The sequence below is a fragment of the Carettochelys insculpta genome, chromosome 4 (genome assembly GCF_033958435.1).
Source record: "Carettochelys insculpta isolate YL-2023 chromosome 4, ASM3395843v1, whole genome shotgun sequence".
Classification (NCBI taxonomy): domain Eukaryota; kingdom Metazoa; phylum Chordata; order Testudines; family Carettochelyidae; genus Carettochelys; species Carettochelys insculpta.
In genome coordinates, this window is record NC_134140.1 from 9,889,982 (window position 1) to 9,906,945 (window position 16,964).

Below are 16,964 nucleotides of genomic sequence, written 5' to 3' on the forward strand. Positions count from 1 at the left end.
ACCCCTCTGCGTATGCCTGTGAGTGCGTCCGTTCCCCTGCAGGTCGTGAGGGCCATCAACCACATGCTGGTGTGGTGGCTGGTGAGCACTGGGGACCTGGACACAGTCGTTGAGGGCATCACCGCACTCGGGTTCCCCCAGTGCTTTGGGGCGATTGACAGGACACCTATCCCCATCAGGGCCCCAGACCACAGTGGTGGCTGATATGTCAACTTCAAGGGGTACCACTCTGTCGTGCTCCACGTGGTGGTGGACACCCATGGGAAGTTCACGGACATTTATGTCGGCTGGCTGGGCAGGGCTCATGAAGCGCAGATCCTGCGGAATTCCTCCCTGTTCCGCAGGATGGAGGCCGGGACATTCATGCCTGGGTGGGAGCGCGCTGTTGGGGATGTCATGATGCCTCGTGGGCGACCCAGCCTACCCAGTCCAGCCCTAGTTGATGCACCCATACATAGGCCACCTCACACCCTCTCAGGAGCTGTTTAACACCTGGCTCACATGGGCCGGTATCCCGTTGAGTGCGCTTTTGGCCATCTGAAGGTGTGGTTCAGATGTCTCCTCACATGCCTCAATGTGAGAGTGGAGAACATCCCTCAGGTTGTGGCCGCCTGCTGCGCGCTCCACAACCTCATCGATGCACATGAGGGGACCCTGCTCCAGGGCTGGATGGTAGAACTGGCCCCCAGCTACCGACAGTCTACTGTGGTCCCCAAATGTCAGCCCGACTGTGACGGGCTCTGGATCCGGGAGGTGCTTTGGGAGGCATTCAGCTGAGGGAACTACTAACCCCCGCACTCCTCCCCACAGCCCCCGCCCACACCCCCATGTAAAGGCCCCCCCCCAACCCACCACCCTCCCCCACAGTAATCAGGGACACGGTGGATGCAGAATCCTAACATGTATTTAACCCTCAACCTTTAACAATCATGAGCAATGTAAATGGTAAATGGTGAATAATAAAAAAAAATGACAAAAACCTGATAGGGAGTGAACTATATACATGGGGTTAAGAGGGCAGGGGCACTTAAACTTGGACAGGTATTGGGCAGGAATGGTGGAGGGCCCTAATCAAGGAATGGGGTGGAAGGCCATGAGCCCTGGCACCCGCGGTACCCCTTCTCACCCCAGGTGTGCAGTCCCCTGTGGGATGCTGATGGGGCTGGAAGCACCGGCAGGTAGGACCAGTCAGCATATGGCCCAGCCTCAGTGGAGGGGCTGGAGGGGGGCGGATTGTGGCTCAGGCAACTTTCCACGGGGCCCCGCCATGCTGCGAGGTCCCTCAGTGCAGCCTTGGGCAGGCCTGGGGGCAGTAGAGTGGCGAGACCCTCAGGGTCATGGGCCGGGGACATGGGAGCTGCTGAGGGGCCAGTGGGGGGGGCAGCAGGGGGAAATGCAGGGGGTCCTGGGGGGCAGTAGCAGGGGCCTCGGGGGGCTGGGGGGACAGCAGGGGGGCTTCGGGGGGGACTGCTCGGGGAGCAACTGGGGGGGCTGGGGGCTGGCCCGCTAGGGGCCCACACACACACACACAGAGTGTGGAACATCACCACCACCTCCCCCCATGTGTCCCACCTTCACTGTAGCTTGGGCTCATTGAGGGCCAGCTGTCTTTCAGCGAGGGTGTTCTGCTGGCAGAGGGCCACCGTGTATGCTGTGACCTCCTCCTCATGATGGCTGCGTCGGGTCCAGTGCAGCCATGGCCACTGTGCAGTGGGGGCTGGTGCGGGCCCAGCTGGTGGGCTGCTGGGTCCTCTGGCCTGGATAGGGCTGGCAGGGCCCGGGCTCATTGTCCAGCTGCCCTGGCCCTTGGATGGTACCACTGTTAAGAGAGAGAGGGTTGGGGTAGAGGGGGGGAAATCCATGCCACATCTGGGATCTGGGTGTCATGGCCCCAGTCTCCCCGGCTGGTTACCCCCTCCACAGACCCACAGGACCAGCAGGTGCTAGGGGAGGCCACCGTGTGGGCTTGCATGCACTTATCATGGCGGCCACTTGGGCATGATGCCGGGGTGTTATCCACAGTGGCCCACCCTGGCAATGGGCTTGTGGACTTTGGGGGAGGCTTGGCCGTGGAGGTTCCGGGTGCAGCTATCCTCCCGGGGGGGGGTAGGGCTCAGCATGCTCGGGGGGTGCTCCATGGGAGAGGTAGCTGGGTGCTGCCCACTGGCATGCGTGTGCCCTGGGCCCTGACTGGCCCTGTGCTTGTCCACTGTGTGCACTTACCCGAGGTGGCTTCATATATATTGGGTGATGCCCAACTGGAGGGGGCCTGGCTGCTGGCGGTGAAGGGCACCGTGGTGACAATGGACCCATCTGTGGACCCCCCATCATATGGGATGTCCACAGTGGCGGGTCCCTCTTCCTTCTCCTCCAGTGTGGCAGGGGACTCGGGTGCGGCTGTCTCCATGGTGGCACTGGGTGGGGAGGCATCATCCGCAGCCAGGCGGTCCCAAAGCTCCTGGTAGAAGGGGCAGCTGACAGGGGACCAGCTCAGTCCAGGAGGGCCCCTCTCTTTTGGTGCCCAGTCAGGGTCCTGGCTGCTCTCGTCCGTATTCCTGGGGCTCCCCTGGGTAGTGTGGGGTGCTGGCCTGCCAGCCATCTCTGTGGGTCGGGACTTGCTGGGCACTGCAGGGCCTTGGGGGAATGTGGCACATGGTGGGGGCAGCCCTGCACGTGCTGCCTCTCTCTCACTCTCAGCTTCCTGCCACGGGGTCTCCAGGTCCTTGCAGCTTTAAAGGCTGCAAGGACCTGGAGACCATAGTGGCCTGCTTGGGGTGTCTAGAGGGCCCCGCTCTCCAGCAAGCTCCTGCCATGGAGGACTGCTTCTTACAGAAGAAGCAGTCCAGGAATGTCTACACATGCCTTCTTCCAGAAGATTCTTCCAGAAGAAGGCCCTCTTCCTGATTCTGAAGTGGTGTATAGAATCCGGAAGAGGGGGCACCTTCTTCAGGAACAAATCCAAAAGAGCGCCTTGCATGTGTAGATGCTCCTCAGATCTTCCGGAAGAAGGCACCGTTGTTCCAGAAGATCTTGCCTGTGTAGAAACGTCCGTTATGTGTGTTAAAGTATGTGTGTGTCCTCTTCAGGCATTATCCTGTAAGTAGTGGATACACTTCATTCATATTTATTAATCCTGATGCACTATTCAGTCATAAATTGATATGCAAGAGGACTTTAAAGATTAAATGCAAGATTTGAACAGAACTTAGTATGAGATTTCTCAGTTTTGCTTTGTCCCACAGTAAAACAATTTGTTTTTCTTCCTATTTGATTGGAGTTTCCTTATAGCTAAGTTATGTTTAAGAAGAATGTGCAGTACCATGTTAATGTGCTATATAAAAATAATATGGTAGAATTTCTAATCAGTTACAGAATATTTTAAACAATTCCGTTGTAATTTAGAGTCATTATGTTTGAATAAATTTGACCATAAACAGTTCACCATAAAATTAACAACATTTCATAGTAATTGCTGTTGTAATTATTTGAGTATATTCTCTAAGATCATCTCCTTTAGCTCCAGTCTTAGACTGAAAAGTCTTTGATGGTCTCTGAAGTGTCTTTTGAAGTAACTATTCATTTTCATGTATATAATAGTCAAAAGAAGTATTGCCTATAATCTTTGGAATTATAGCTGGTTATGTGTATTATCTTTGCTTTTGGAAGATAGCATACAATCCCATTGTAAAGCACTATGAACTAGGACTGGGATCTACAGACCCTGGGATGGCTGATAGTCCCATATTGCTATGAGGAGGCAATTCAGAAATACAGCCAGGAAGCTCTATAGAGAGTAGGTGCCACAGGTAGTAACACCGTAAGGAGACTGAATGACAGTACTGTGAAGCCCTCTTACTGGCCAAATATCTTATTTAATTTCAGGGGTTTGTACTGGAAGTTGTCTGGGCAACCGCCATAGACTTTGGCCTGCGGTGACTCTAGATTTTGTGTTGTCTCCAGATTTTCAGCCTCTGATCTCAGGTAGACTGAGACTCCCCTCCTGACTCTGGCATGCCACTGTCTCAGGTCTGCAACCCCAGCTTGACTCTGATTGTGATTTCTGTCTCCTGATTCCAGCCTGGCATTACATGTGACCTCCGGTCTCTGACCCCAGCCTGCTTTTGATTTCAGCTCTTACTTAACCTGACTTTAATAATTCCTCTGACTCCAACTTACCAGCTGCCATCCCTGATCTGTAGAACCCAGCCCAGCTGTGACCACAAAGACAGACCGCTTACCCATTGGGACCTTATACCCATCATCTTGTTCCCTACAGAATTTTTGTCATCTCTTTTATAACATCAGGTGCCAATTAAGGATTGTTTTCTTTGTTTTAGGCACATTAGACATCCTCAAGGATTGGGCAATCGACCCATTTGTGTATTCTGTATAGATCCCTTTCCTTCCTTTGACACATCCAAGACATTCTCTGCAGAAGTTGCACTGAGTACTTGAGAGCAGTTGAACACCTCTGTCTATGTCAGATTTCTTCTGGTCACCTTTCTTTTGGTAGTCACATGCTACCCATCTTCTGCTGCTTCTACTGGAGAGTGTCTACTGTTTTTTGTGCTTTTGGATTACGAGCTTCCAGTCCTCCTTTTTTCAAATCGCTCTTGTTCTTTTGAACCCAATTTGTTCTCTGGTTAGATCTGCAGTACTTCTACCCAAATATGATTCTCCAAGAACTCTTCTTTCTCTCTAATGCTAGACAGGGTCAAAAGCTGCTCTTTGAGACTACATTTCCTCCCTCTCACATGCCTGTCAACTTGCTTCATACATAGTAAATCTTTGTTTTCAGGCTGGAAACAACAATAGCATATCCCTGACAGATCATGAGAAACAATCTATGGTTATTTGTTACGCAGAGCTGTACCTGGTATGGGGGGACCCTCTCCTTTTTACCCTTATGTTAACCCTATCAGAAACTCCTGTTCGCATACCCAGGTTTTCAGGTTATAAGTGACTTTATACAACTAACCACAGGTATCATTACTACTCCTCGCTAATAGAGGTTAATCATTTAGCGAATTTACATACTTGACCTGAACAGAAAATAATACAACACTGTTCACACAGCCTTCACACGCATGCCTGCCCATGCACTGCCCTCAAACTGTCACCTGTACTTTTCAGACACTTGGAAGTCCAGCCACCTGCCCCCCTGGATGCCAGAGAACAAGAGTGATTCCATTTTTCTGGTTTGCCAGCATTTTCTGTTAGGCAAACACATTACTGAGGTGTCATTGCACCATTAGCAGATGGCAGGGGAACTTGTGGCAGCAAGAATGGGTGGGGAAGACAACAAGGAGTGGGGAGGCTGTGAGTCATAAGGTCATAAATACACTGTGTTGTAGTGTTGGCACATATGCATCGAGGGCTTTGTTAGAAAAAATATAAGCAAAAGAGAAAGACACAAGTGTGGTACAAGAATCTGAGGGTGTCAGATGCAGTCAGTCAGTGTATGTGAGAAGGAGGGAGAGCAGAGAACAGTCAGAGAGGGAGTGATTGTAAGAGTGGATGGCACGTAAATCAAAGGAAGGAGAGAGCTGGAGATGAAACTTGATTCAATAAATGCTAAAAAGACTACTGTCAATGACCCATGGAAGACTGGTCATCAGAAGTGGGAGTGCTGCCACTACAGCATCACTTCTAGCTGTATGTTACTATAGTTTGAAGTGCTGTTAGTCTATTGACAGAGGTTGTTGTATTAACCTGTTATTTTTTCAAGAGGTACTGCTTGTATAACTTATCAGACCAATGTGCTGTGTCCTGTAGGTATTCCCAGGACTACCTGAATGCAGAAACAATGAGAAGTCCTGTGGCACCTTATAGACTAACAGATGTGTCTGATGAAGTGGGTCTTTGCCCATGAAAGCTTATGCCCCCAAAAATCTATTAGTCTATAATGTGCCACAGGACTTAATTGTTTTTTCCAGAAACAGACTAATATGGCTACCTCTCTGATACTTATCCTAATGCAAAGAAACCCTTGGGGTAACACTTTTAGCGATAAAGGGTCAGATTTATGAAGATTCTAAGCTGCCAAAATCCACCAGTTACGTGCTATGAATTTTCTCAGATGTACGCCTCAGATGCTGCCTACCACTAGAAGCACCTAAGTTTTCATCAGTGAAAATGCACAAAGCCACCTACTCTTGATACCTACAGAAGGGTAATCAGAGTAGGTCTTTTCTTGTCTATATTACCTACAAGCTTCAATCCAGTAGCTATGCTTGGGTGAGCATGTTTGGAATTTTGGATCTGACTGGAATGCTTAGGGCACTCATCTGTGATTTGGGGAACATATATTAAGTCCTTTTCCAGCCTGACTGGGAGCAGGACCTTGAACCTACGTGTACTTCATGCCACGTGAGTGCCCTAACCAGCGTGCAATAAGGTATTCTGCAGTGGGACTGTCACAGTCTTGCCTGTTGAAACTGTTTTACTTTGTTTAGTTAATTAAATATAGGGCTGTCAAGCAATTAAAATAATTGATTAATCATGTTATTAAACAATAATAGGAAACCACGTATTCAGATATTGTTGGATGTTTTCTACATTTTCAGATATATTGATTTCAATTACAACACAGCATACAAAATTACAATACAGAATACAAAATTTACTGTGCTTACTTTCCGTTTATTTTTGATTACATGTTTTGCAATGTAAAAAATAACCAAAGAAATAGTATTTTTCAATTCAGCTAATACAAGTACAACAGTTCAGTCTCTTTATCATGAAAGTTTAACTAAAAACTGTAGAACTATGTACAAAAATAACTGCATTCAAAATAATATGAAGTGAAACTTTAGGGTCCTCAAGTCCACTCACTCCTACTTACTGCTTATCCACTTGTTCAGACTTACAAATTTGTCTACATTTTCAGGAGATAAGGCTGCCCGCTTCTTAGAACATGGTAGCAGCTGTTTGCATGGCATTACTGTAAACATTCATGCTGGAGACACTAACAATTCATATGCCCCTTCAGACGGAGATCATCATTGCAAGGGACTTGTGTCCATGCTAATAACATGTTCTGCTCAGTAATGATCCAAAACAATGCTGACTGATATGTGTTCATTTTCTGCATCTAAGTCAAATGCCACCAACAGATGGTTGATTTTCTTTTTTGGTGGTTTGGGTTCTGTCATTTCTGCATCATAGGCTGCTTCTACAGGTGCCTCCCCTCCCATCTAGCAAAACTAGATCAGAGTAAGGGAATGTCAAAGTGGGGCACTTATTTCGAAGCTGTCCACATCTATACCGTCAGTCTGCAACTTGAAGTCTGCACTTTGAAATTTGCATGACTGCCATTATACTAATGAGGCTGTGAATATGTACATTAGCACCTCATTAGCCTGCTTCAAATTGCCTCATTACCATGCCACCTCAAGTGGAAACAGACAAGTGTAGAAGCAGCCATAGTGTTTTAGAGCTCTTGGAGGTATGCACCACACTTTGTTCCTCTCAGATTTTGGAAGGCACTCCAGAATCTTAAACTTTTAGTTGAGAGGTGTAGTTAGGTTCAGAAATTTCATATTCTTGGTTTTTGTTTGTTTGTTTTTTGTTTTTCAAATCTGCAGTGAAAAAGTTCTTAAAAAGAACATGTGCTGGGTCATCATCTGAGATTGCTATAACATGAAATACATGGCAGAATATGGGTAAAACAGAGCAGGAGACACAGTTCTCTCTCAAAGAGTTCAGTTAGAAACTTAATTGGTGCTTTACTTGTTTAATGAGTTTGATCAGTATGCAGCCATGTCCTCCAGAATGGTGGCTGAAATGCCTTTCAGTGCCAGCTGCAAAAGTGTCATGTCTCTCTTCAAGTGACACTGTAAATAAGAAGTGGGCAGTGTTCTCTATAGTAAATGTAAAATAAAATTATTTATCTTAGCAATTTGCTAAACAAGAAGTAGGACGGAGTGGGCTTGGAGGCACTGAAGTTTTATATTAGTATGCTTTTTGAGTGCCATTATGTAACAAAAAATAAAAATCTACATTTGTAAGTTGCAAATTCATGGTAAAGTGATTACACTGTAGTATTTGTATGAGGTGAATTCAAAATACTATTTCTTTTGCTCATCATATTTATAATGAATTAATAATATAAAGTGAACACTATACACTTTGTTTTTTGCACCAAAGAATAAATGGACACACATAAGGCATCAAGAATGGGAACACATACAAACCTGTAGGGGAACATTTTAACCTCCCTGGACATTCAATAATGGATTTAAAAGTAGCAATTCTTCTTTAAAAAAAATTATCACCAGATTACAGAGGGAGACATCTGAATTGGAATTATTTTACAAATTTAACACCATTAATTTAGACCTAAATAAAGATTGTAATTGGCTATCATATTACAAGAAAAATTTCCCCACCTTTCGTATTCACACTTCTACATCATGCTATGAATGGGACATGTCCAGCTTAATTTGCTTCATTAACTGATCCTGCTAATGACAGATAACTTCCTTTTCCTTCCTCTTTTCCCCAGCTACATGTGTTCTGGATACTGCTGTTTCCACCTGTCTGATGAAGTGGGTTTTACCAATAAAATTTCATGACCTAATATATTTATTATTCTTTAAGATGCCACAGGACTTTTCGTGTTCTATGTTGTAATTGAACTTAATATATTTGGAAATGTGAAGAAAACCATCCAAAATATTTAATGCATTTCAATTGGTATTCTGTTGCTTAACAGCATGATTAAAACTGTGATGAAGCATGATTACTGCTTTGAATTACAATTAATTTTTGAATAGTGACAGAGAGAGAGCTTAATTAGTCTGTATTATATCAAAACAAAAAAGCAGTCAAGTAGCACTTTAAAGACTAACAAAATAATTTATTAGGCAACGAGCTTTCGTGGGACAGACCCACTTCTTCAGATCATAGCCATACCAGAACAGACTCAATATATAAAGCACAGAGGTACAAAACTTTTTATCAAGGTTGACAAATCACAAAAATCATTATCAAGGTTGGCAAATCAGAAGAGCAGAGGGGTGGCAGGAGGGGTGTGTGGGGTGGGGAAGTTAAGAGTTAGATAAAACAAAGTATGTAAAAGAGTCCTTATAATGGGCCAGGTTCAAACCACTGTGGTATAGTAAGGAAAGGAAGTCCTTGTGAGAATTCTTCAATAAGAATACCAAGGTCTCTCCTACATATTTTGTATTTTCTTCTAGGGCGTTTCATCATCAGAGATTGATTTGAAGTGGGAAGATGGTTTGTTCTGATTTACCCCATTGTTTTTCTGTTGACAAGGGTGAACATTTTTTAATAAGTGTTGCCATTGTTCATGATGGGAAGTCATGATTTCATGGCAGTTGTTTTGCAGAATGGACAGTTTGTTAAAACATAGTTTAATGCCCTCTCACCAGCAAAGGGCTCTGCTGAGAGTTCTCTGTACTTAACACTGCTCTGAGCCCTCTAATTCAATCCATTTTGAGTCTAGACACAGATCTGCTACTTGAATACAGCTTTATACTCAAATTAGCAGTGCAAGGGACTTTTAATTAAATATTCTTCTCTGAATGATCATACAAAATTAGGATTGAAGTCAATGGGCACTTTCATGTAAGTGTAAAATTATTCGTGTTCATCAGTGTTTGTAGGAATAGTTCTTTAGCCAGGAAATAACTTCTTCGTGAATGTGAGAGTGTGGAATCACATACTTTTCCTCCATGCTGCTAACCAATATCTGTTTTTCTTTGAGTAGTTTTATCTGTCCATTCTCCAAGATGCGTGCACATCCCATGCACTGGTACAAGAGGTAGGGTCAATCACACCTGCAGCCTGGTGTTACTTGCTCTGTGAACTGAGAGTATAAGGGATGTAAACACATCACTCATCAGTCTGTTCTTTCTTACAGTTGGTTGTCAAAACATGTTATCTGTTCATTCCTTCAACAAATGTACCCTTTTTACTTAGTTTTTATTGTTAGCTAGTTGGTAGCACTCATTTTGTGGTCCTTAAATCTCTCTCTCTCTCTCTCTCTCTTTTTCCTTTACCAACAGTCCATAATCAGTAAACTGTGGGCTTTGCCATGTACTGGGGGAGTCTATTGCCAGAGCTGCATGGCTTCAAAACCTGCTGCATATACATAGATGAAAAGTAATTTATATAGCAGTAACACAAGAAACCTACTTGCCTTAAGAAGTTAGCAAATGATTTAGAGGCCTATGAGCTTTAGCATAAGTGATTTGCCCAGTAATGACCCTGAATTACTGGGGACCTGGGAATATTTACTTTAGGGTGTTTTTTTTTTTTTTTTGTAAAATGAAACCAGGTAACCTCAGGAATATGAAATATTATCAGCTTTTTGGATATTTTAAGCTAGGAGCATCTGCAAAAGTGCAACCCTAGTTTGTGTTGGCAATGAACTGGTGTATGTGATAATGATTTGAGATAATTAGGATATTAGTCTATAGGGTAAAGGCATGCCAACATTATTAGGCTGAGGAAGTTACTATGGGCAAAGGAGTCTTGGGATCCATATGAATATCGATGGCAATCACCAGGACCTAATATAGGCCAATCCCCCATGTAAGCTTTGAGATCTTGACCAGGCCTGCCAACAAGGGAGAGGCAAAAGAGGTGGCTGATCTGGCACCAGGGACATTTCAAAGGGCCCTAGATCTCTGGGACCTTGAGAACTACTCTGCCTCTCCACACAGCTATGGGGGGAGAGGGAAGCACAGTGATCAGTGCAGTACTGAGAGCTGGCTGCCATGGGCTCTGCCCCTTCCACCATTGACCCCATCTCTTCTGAGGCACAAAGCTGGGGCCCGCTGGGGCTGTCGGCCCCACTGATCTTGACCATCAGACTTGCTTTGAATGCCAGAGGCAGCAAGGGACCTTCATGTTACACGAACTGTCTCCCATGAATAAGCTTATATAATAAGGCTATGAGTGTATGTAAAAAACAGCGCTGGCTGCAGTCTTAATGCTACACTAGAGTTATATTCTCATTTGAGTTGGAACATTTATATTTTTACTAATTATGCTGATAAAACTATTTAAAGCTTTGATTCACCCTCAGCATGACTGTAGCTGTGCACACCTGGGTTCCAAACCAGTCACAGGGTTTAATTTTGTTGTGCCCGATTCTGCCTCTAGAACCTTTTAAACCTTGGCATTTTAATCAGTGATGAGGTGGAAATTCTTATAAATCAAAACAAGCACTAATTCCTCAATGAATCAGGCAATGACATGTCACAAGGTGATGTCTCTAACTGTCCTTCACTATTGCAGCCTGAACTTCTTGGGTGAGGGTGATGTTAGGCATACACGCTTGATTTTTGGAAGCTTCACAACAAGAAATAAGATGCAGTGAGAAGAATGCCTCAGGTACATCTTTATTGACATTGCTCTTTACTTAGAATTACTACCATCTCGGTCAACCATAGGGAGTTCCTCTAGGTCCAGGAGAGTTCCCACAACCCCACCTAGGAATAGAATCACATAGTCTCAAGTCAGTTTCAAGAGATATAAGTTCCTGGAGCACCCTTGGCTGCCAACACTTTCCTGAGTATCATGGGAATGACACCTGCATAAAATCATGGAAGATTGGGATCGGAAGAGACCACAAGAGGTCATCTATTCCAACCCCTTCTCAAAGCAGCACCAACCCCACATAAATCAGTCCAGCCAGGGCTCTGTTAAATTTAGCTTTAAAAACCTCTAAAGATGGAGATTCTACCACCTCCTTAGGGAACCAGTTCCATTGCTTCATCACCCCCTAGATATAAAGCTTTTCCTAATAGCCAACCCCATTGCTATTCATATGCCACCACTGAGAATAGCCTACTTCAGGGGTGGGCAGTAATTTTTGATGGGGGTGGAGGTGCTCCAAGATTTTGGTAAGTGGTCAGGAGCATCACTTTTCTGTGGAGGGGGTATGGGGTGGAGGCTGGGTGCTTAAGGGAGCTTTGCAGTAGGGAATGGGGTTGCAGGATATCGTGTGGGGTCTGCGAGGGAGTTTGGGTGAAGGAGTGGGTAGTGATCTGAGCAAGGTCCAGGGGGATATAGTTGCAGGAGAGGATTCTGGCCTGGGGGAAGAGTGTAGAGGTGATGCAGGGGTCAGAGAGGGAGTTGGGGTGCAGGGCCAGAGGCAGGAGCTGGCCATGATGTGTTTACCTAAGAAGCTCCCAGCCAACAATACTCTCAGGGAGGCCTCCCTTCCTGACAGCAGCCCCAGTTCTTCTCTGAGGAGGGAGTGCTTCCTCTGCTGCCTCCTTTCCCCCAGGCAAATCTCTCAGCTCCTTTTGGGTGGAAACCACCCAATGGAAGCTGAGAAATTGGATTGCACTGCCCCCATCCCAGCAAAATTTGTCAGCTGCTATTGACCATATCTTGTCTGTCCTTGCTCGAGCTCCATCATCTTTGGAACTCGTCCTTTAGGTACTTGAAGACTACTGTTGATTCCCTCACTTTACTCTTCTCTTCTGCAGACTAAGTAAGCCCAATTTCCTCTGTCTCTCCTCATAAGTCATGTGTCCCAGCCTCCTAATCATATCTGCTGTCCTCTGCTGGACTCTCTACAATTTGTCCGCATCCTTTCTGTAGCAGGTGGTCCAAAACTGGACATAGCACTTCAAATGGGACCTTACCAGCACCAAAGAGAGGGGAATAATCGCTTCCCTTGACTTGCAGAATAATATGCCTTTAGCCTTCTCGACAACAAGGACACACAGTTCACTCATGTCCAGTTTCTCGTCTACTGTAATCCCCAGTTCTTTTCTGCACAATTGCTGCTTAGCCAGCTGGTCTCCAGCCTGTAGCGGTGCATGGGTTCGTAGACTGCACTTGTCTTTGTTGAACCTCATCAGATTGCTTTCACATCTAGATTCTTGTGTACATTGAAATGCAGAAATTGTTCCCTGAGAAGGGACATCCCGCTATTTGGTATCAAAAACTATCCAAAGTCAATACTGCTCAACCACTACACTGAAGGAGGAAGTTCCTCTGTAAAGTATGCTGCTCAGTGAGCTTCTCTGGGGTAAAGAAGAGTAGCACCACCTGTTGCCTAATTCAGACAGCCCTCCAGCATCAATAGCGCAAGGTCAGTTTCAAGAGGCTTCTAACTTGTCCCCTCTCAACACCTCATCCCCATCACCACAAGGAGCTTGTGTGCCATCGTGTTCTGGTATCAAAAGATTTTGAAGTCAGGATCTCCTAAAAATGATGGCTCCATCTCTGGGAATACAGGTGGAGGAAAATCCCCATAATGCCATAGACATCTTACATCTTTCTATGTTAGGGAAGTTTGTTTCCTCTATAAAGAGGTAAATGTGCAGCCTATTTCAGGCTTAATGAAAACAAAACCAAAAAAAAAAAATCATCCCTCATACTGGTAGCATTGTCCACGGAGCAAAAGTACAAAATTCCTTCACAAGAATATAAACAGTTTTTATCTGCACTCCACACTAGGATGCCTGGAGACAGAGGCAGGAAACAAAAGATACAGTCAAAGTAGAGCAAAATTTACTCTTAAAGCTGAAGAGGGAAAGTTATTTTTGGCAGAAGGATACATTCAGCTGCAGGAGTACCACTGTTCATAGTGAATGGTTAAGCCCTTTTAGTCTGTTAGGATAATTCCAACTGGGGTGAGTTGGCTAAATACTTGTACCATCTTCAGTACTTAATCCGCCATGGCTTTCATCTTCTCTGAGTTCCATCTTAAAACATTTTTTCCACCACAATGCCTATAAATATTTTACCCCGACTCTAAAAGATTTAGCTTTAGTAGAGAAGCAAGCTGGGTGATGTAATAACATGTTTTATTAGACCAACAGCTGTTGGTAAAAGAGACAAGCTTTTCAGCTCCTCAGAGCTCTTTTTCAGATCTGGTTTCAGTAGGCTGTTAAGCATCTTTGTCTCTCTGATCATAATAAGGTATATTTTTGCATTAGCCAAAAACTAATCAAAGTTTTAAAAATGGATCAAAAACAATATTTTAGTATTTTGAATGTTGGATAGCATCACTGAAGCTTCACCAAAAATAATCCTATAAATCCATATGCTGTAAACAAAGGACATTAAGTTCTTCATGATTTAAGTCTCTAGCAAATGACTTAAAGAAAGAAGGAGTTCTGTCAACTCCCTTGGGAAAAAATTTTAAGTGAAACAAGTGCGGATTGGGATGGAGAGCGTTTGGAGGGAGAGGGGAAGAGTGGAGAAGTGGTATCATTACAGGAGTGAACAAACAGTAATTGTAATAACATGAGAAATCCTCAAGTGGGATTGACAGCTGCAGGAGGAAGTTTGAATTAGGATATCTATCCATATGAACAAGACGTCAAGACCAGGAGCAAATGAGCAATATAAACACTGGAGAATAATTGGAATAGAAGCTGGTCAAGAAGTATTATAGGAGTGGGAGAGAGTTAGGAGGAGAGTGAGGATTGGTGAATCTTCATGGAAGGTGGTGACTTCTATGGTAGTAGGATAGGAGTCATTCATAGGAGAAAGATGAATACAATGGAATTAGATTACAAAGTCTGTTTCTGGGAAGACATTTAAATATTTTAGTTGGAAACAACCTACTGAGTCTCTGACACTGTCCAGCTGCATAAAAGGAGGTGAATTTTATGTTTCCCATGGCTTTCCAATAGCAGCTTCTCTAAATTTATGGTCAAGATTTCTGCAGTTGGTGATTCAAAAGTTTGTCTTGATATAGTATTCTACTAATTCTGCAGCAGGCAGCTGCAATAGAAACAAAATAATTTATATACTGGGAAGAAATAAGAGCGAATTCTAGTATGTTTTGAGAGGGATACCTACCAAATGTGTAGGTATGTCTTTCTTCTGTTGCTTGTTGTATTTGACCTGATCATTCAGATCATTTTCAGGACCTAAAGCACTTTGCACAAAACCCCTCTCTTGAGCAACCTACTGCTCAAAAACACATCCCCAGAATGAAATTCCTTCTTGGCTAGCAACTGCTAATTAGTTCAGGAGATTATTAATTTCTTCTGGCTGGTGTAAATGTAAAACCTTTTGTGTAATGAAAATGATGTTATTGTATTTTAGGAGAAACCATGAGAATCGCCTCTTCAGAGTTTGCTGATGATCCATGCTCCTCAGTGAAACGAGGCACCATGGTGCGGGCTGCCCGAGCCTTGCTGTCGGCTGTTACTCGCTTACTCATCTTGGCTGATATGGCTGATGTCATGAGGCTCTTGTCACATCTGAAAATTGTATGATCTTTTAATTTTCTACACCCTCTTTCTTCATTTAAGATGTTTTGAAATTTTTAAGAGAGGAACCAAAGTCCAAGTTCCATAAGTTTTCTATTCTGATTGTGCTCGCCTCTTCTTGTGAAAGCAGTTAAGTAGGACTAGAATATCATACGTTTCTACTCTTTAGACTCTTATACATAAATGAAACAATGTGTTGGGAAGTGTTAAAGTCAGCATCACTAGGTACTTCTAGTAGATTGTATTTGTACTTCTGTTGTGTAAAATGCTAGACTAAAAATCCACATTTAAATCACCATGAAGCTTATGCCAATGGTTTAATAACCCACAGCAACTGTGGAGTATTGCTATCTTGTGGCAGAATTTAAGTACTAGATTTTTGTTATGCTCTGTCTTTTAAGTAGTTCTGTATGACTATTGAATGTATCACAAGGATGGACTGGGATTAGAAGCAGGGTAAATGTCTCCTGAGTTTTCAAAAATAAAAAATATAGCAGAGGAGACATATAGTGTAGCAAAAGATGTGCTGTAGATTTGTACTCTGCTTTGGTCTTGCTTATCTGCCTGTCTCTGAAGATATACAAAACAGCTTTTTGTAATTACAGCCCAGTTCAATGATTTCTTTTTTTGTTGGTCTTTATCATATGCCAGTGTTTGCTAATTTGAAGGAAGGAAAGAAGAAGAAAAACAAAACAAAACAAAAACCTCTACTCTATGGTATAAAAATGAACATATGGTTTGTTTAAAACCTTGTTTATTTTATTGATAAATGGCCAGACAGGTACTCTCCCCTCCCCTTTTTAATGTAAATTGTAGATATTGTTCCCTTGCAGAGGCATGTGAGAACATTTAGCCTGGGATGAGATTATAAGGATGAGATTTAATCCTTTGAAAACAGAGACTACAATGAAAAATGGCAAATGCTTTTCTGTACAAATGCTAGAAAGCACTGTTTTAATGAATGTAGTGCAATTGTAGTAAAATGTCAGCACATTTGGTACGTGATTGCATGCTGTGTAAGCAGCATGACTCTCGAATATGCCTTCATTTTTTCAACTTAATAATGAACAACATTCTAGTACAAGTAATCCTTTGTCAATGGAGACTTTCTGATTCCTAATTTAACAGTAACAAATTTCCTGTGTATACACTACAGTTCAAATCCTTATTCAGATTATTTCAAATAGGAAGAGATTATTTGTTATTGTATCTGAGCAGAATCCAGATTTTTTGTCAGTCTTGATAAATTCCTTTGTTGGTAGTAGTGTCATACACAGCTTATGGTAGTATTCTTCAAAGAATCTTTTGTAAGTGCGTGCTCTTTATTAATTTTCTTTCATCATTTTTGTCTCTGTGTGTTTTTGAGACAGCATATATCAAAACAGTCTGAAGGTTTTGAAAACCACCCAAAAATATTTCAAAGAACCCTTATTCTGATTTATTTTTATTTTCTGTGCTTTTTGTGTTTACACACTTGGAAATTTAACTTTAGGTTTGATCATTTTGCATTATTTTTGCAGCTTTAAAAGAACATGTATGATTTTTACTTTTGGGGGGAATACAAATATTTGCAGCTTATTATTTTGTATTATTTTTGAGACTAAAGTAGTTTCAAGCCATTTTTTGGTATCAAAAAGTCAAAGATTAATGGTAGTAGTTGTTGCACATGGAACAGCATTATTATTAAGTTGTGACTAATGTGCAAAGACTGATTTACTGTATGTAATGATTTTCACTTCAGGTATGCTG

At 43.2% G+C, this 16,964-nt stretch overlaps 1 protein-coding gene across 5 annotated transcripts in view; it reads left to right on the top strand.

The window, feature by feature from the left end:
• Window positions 1-16,964, top strand: part of CTNNA2 (catenin alpha 2) — an 814,165-nt gene that overhangs the window by 203,007 nt on the left and 594,194 nt on the right. For all 5 annotated transcript variants that reach the window (XM_074992260.1, XM_074992255.1, XM_074992258.1 and 2 more), the window contains one exon: window positions 15,049-15,215. In XM_074992260.1, the coding sequence (XP_074848361.1) occupies window positions 15,049-15,215 (167 nt within the window). The remainder of the gene's footprint in view (window positions 1-15,048; window positions 15,216-16,964) is intronic.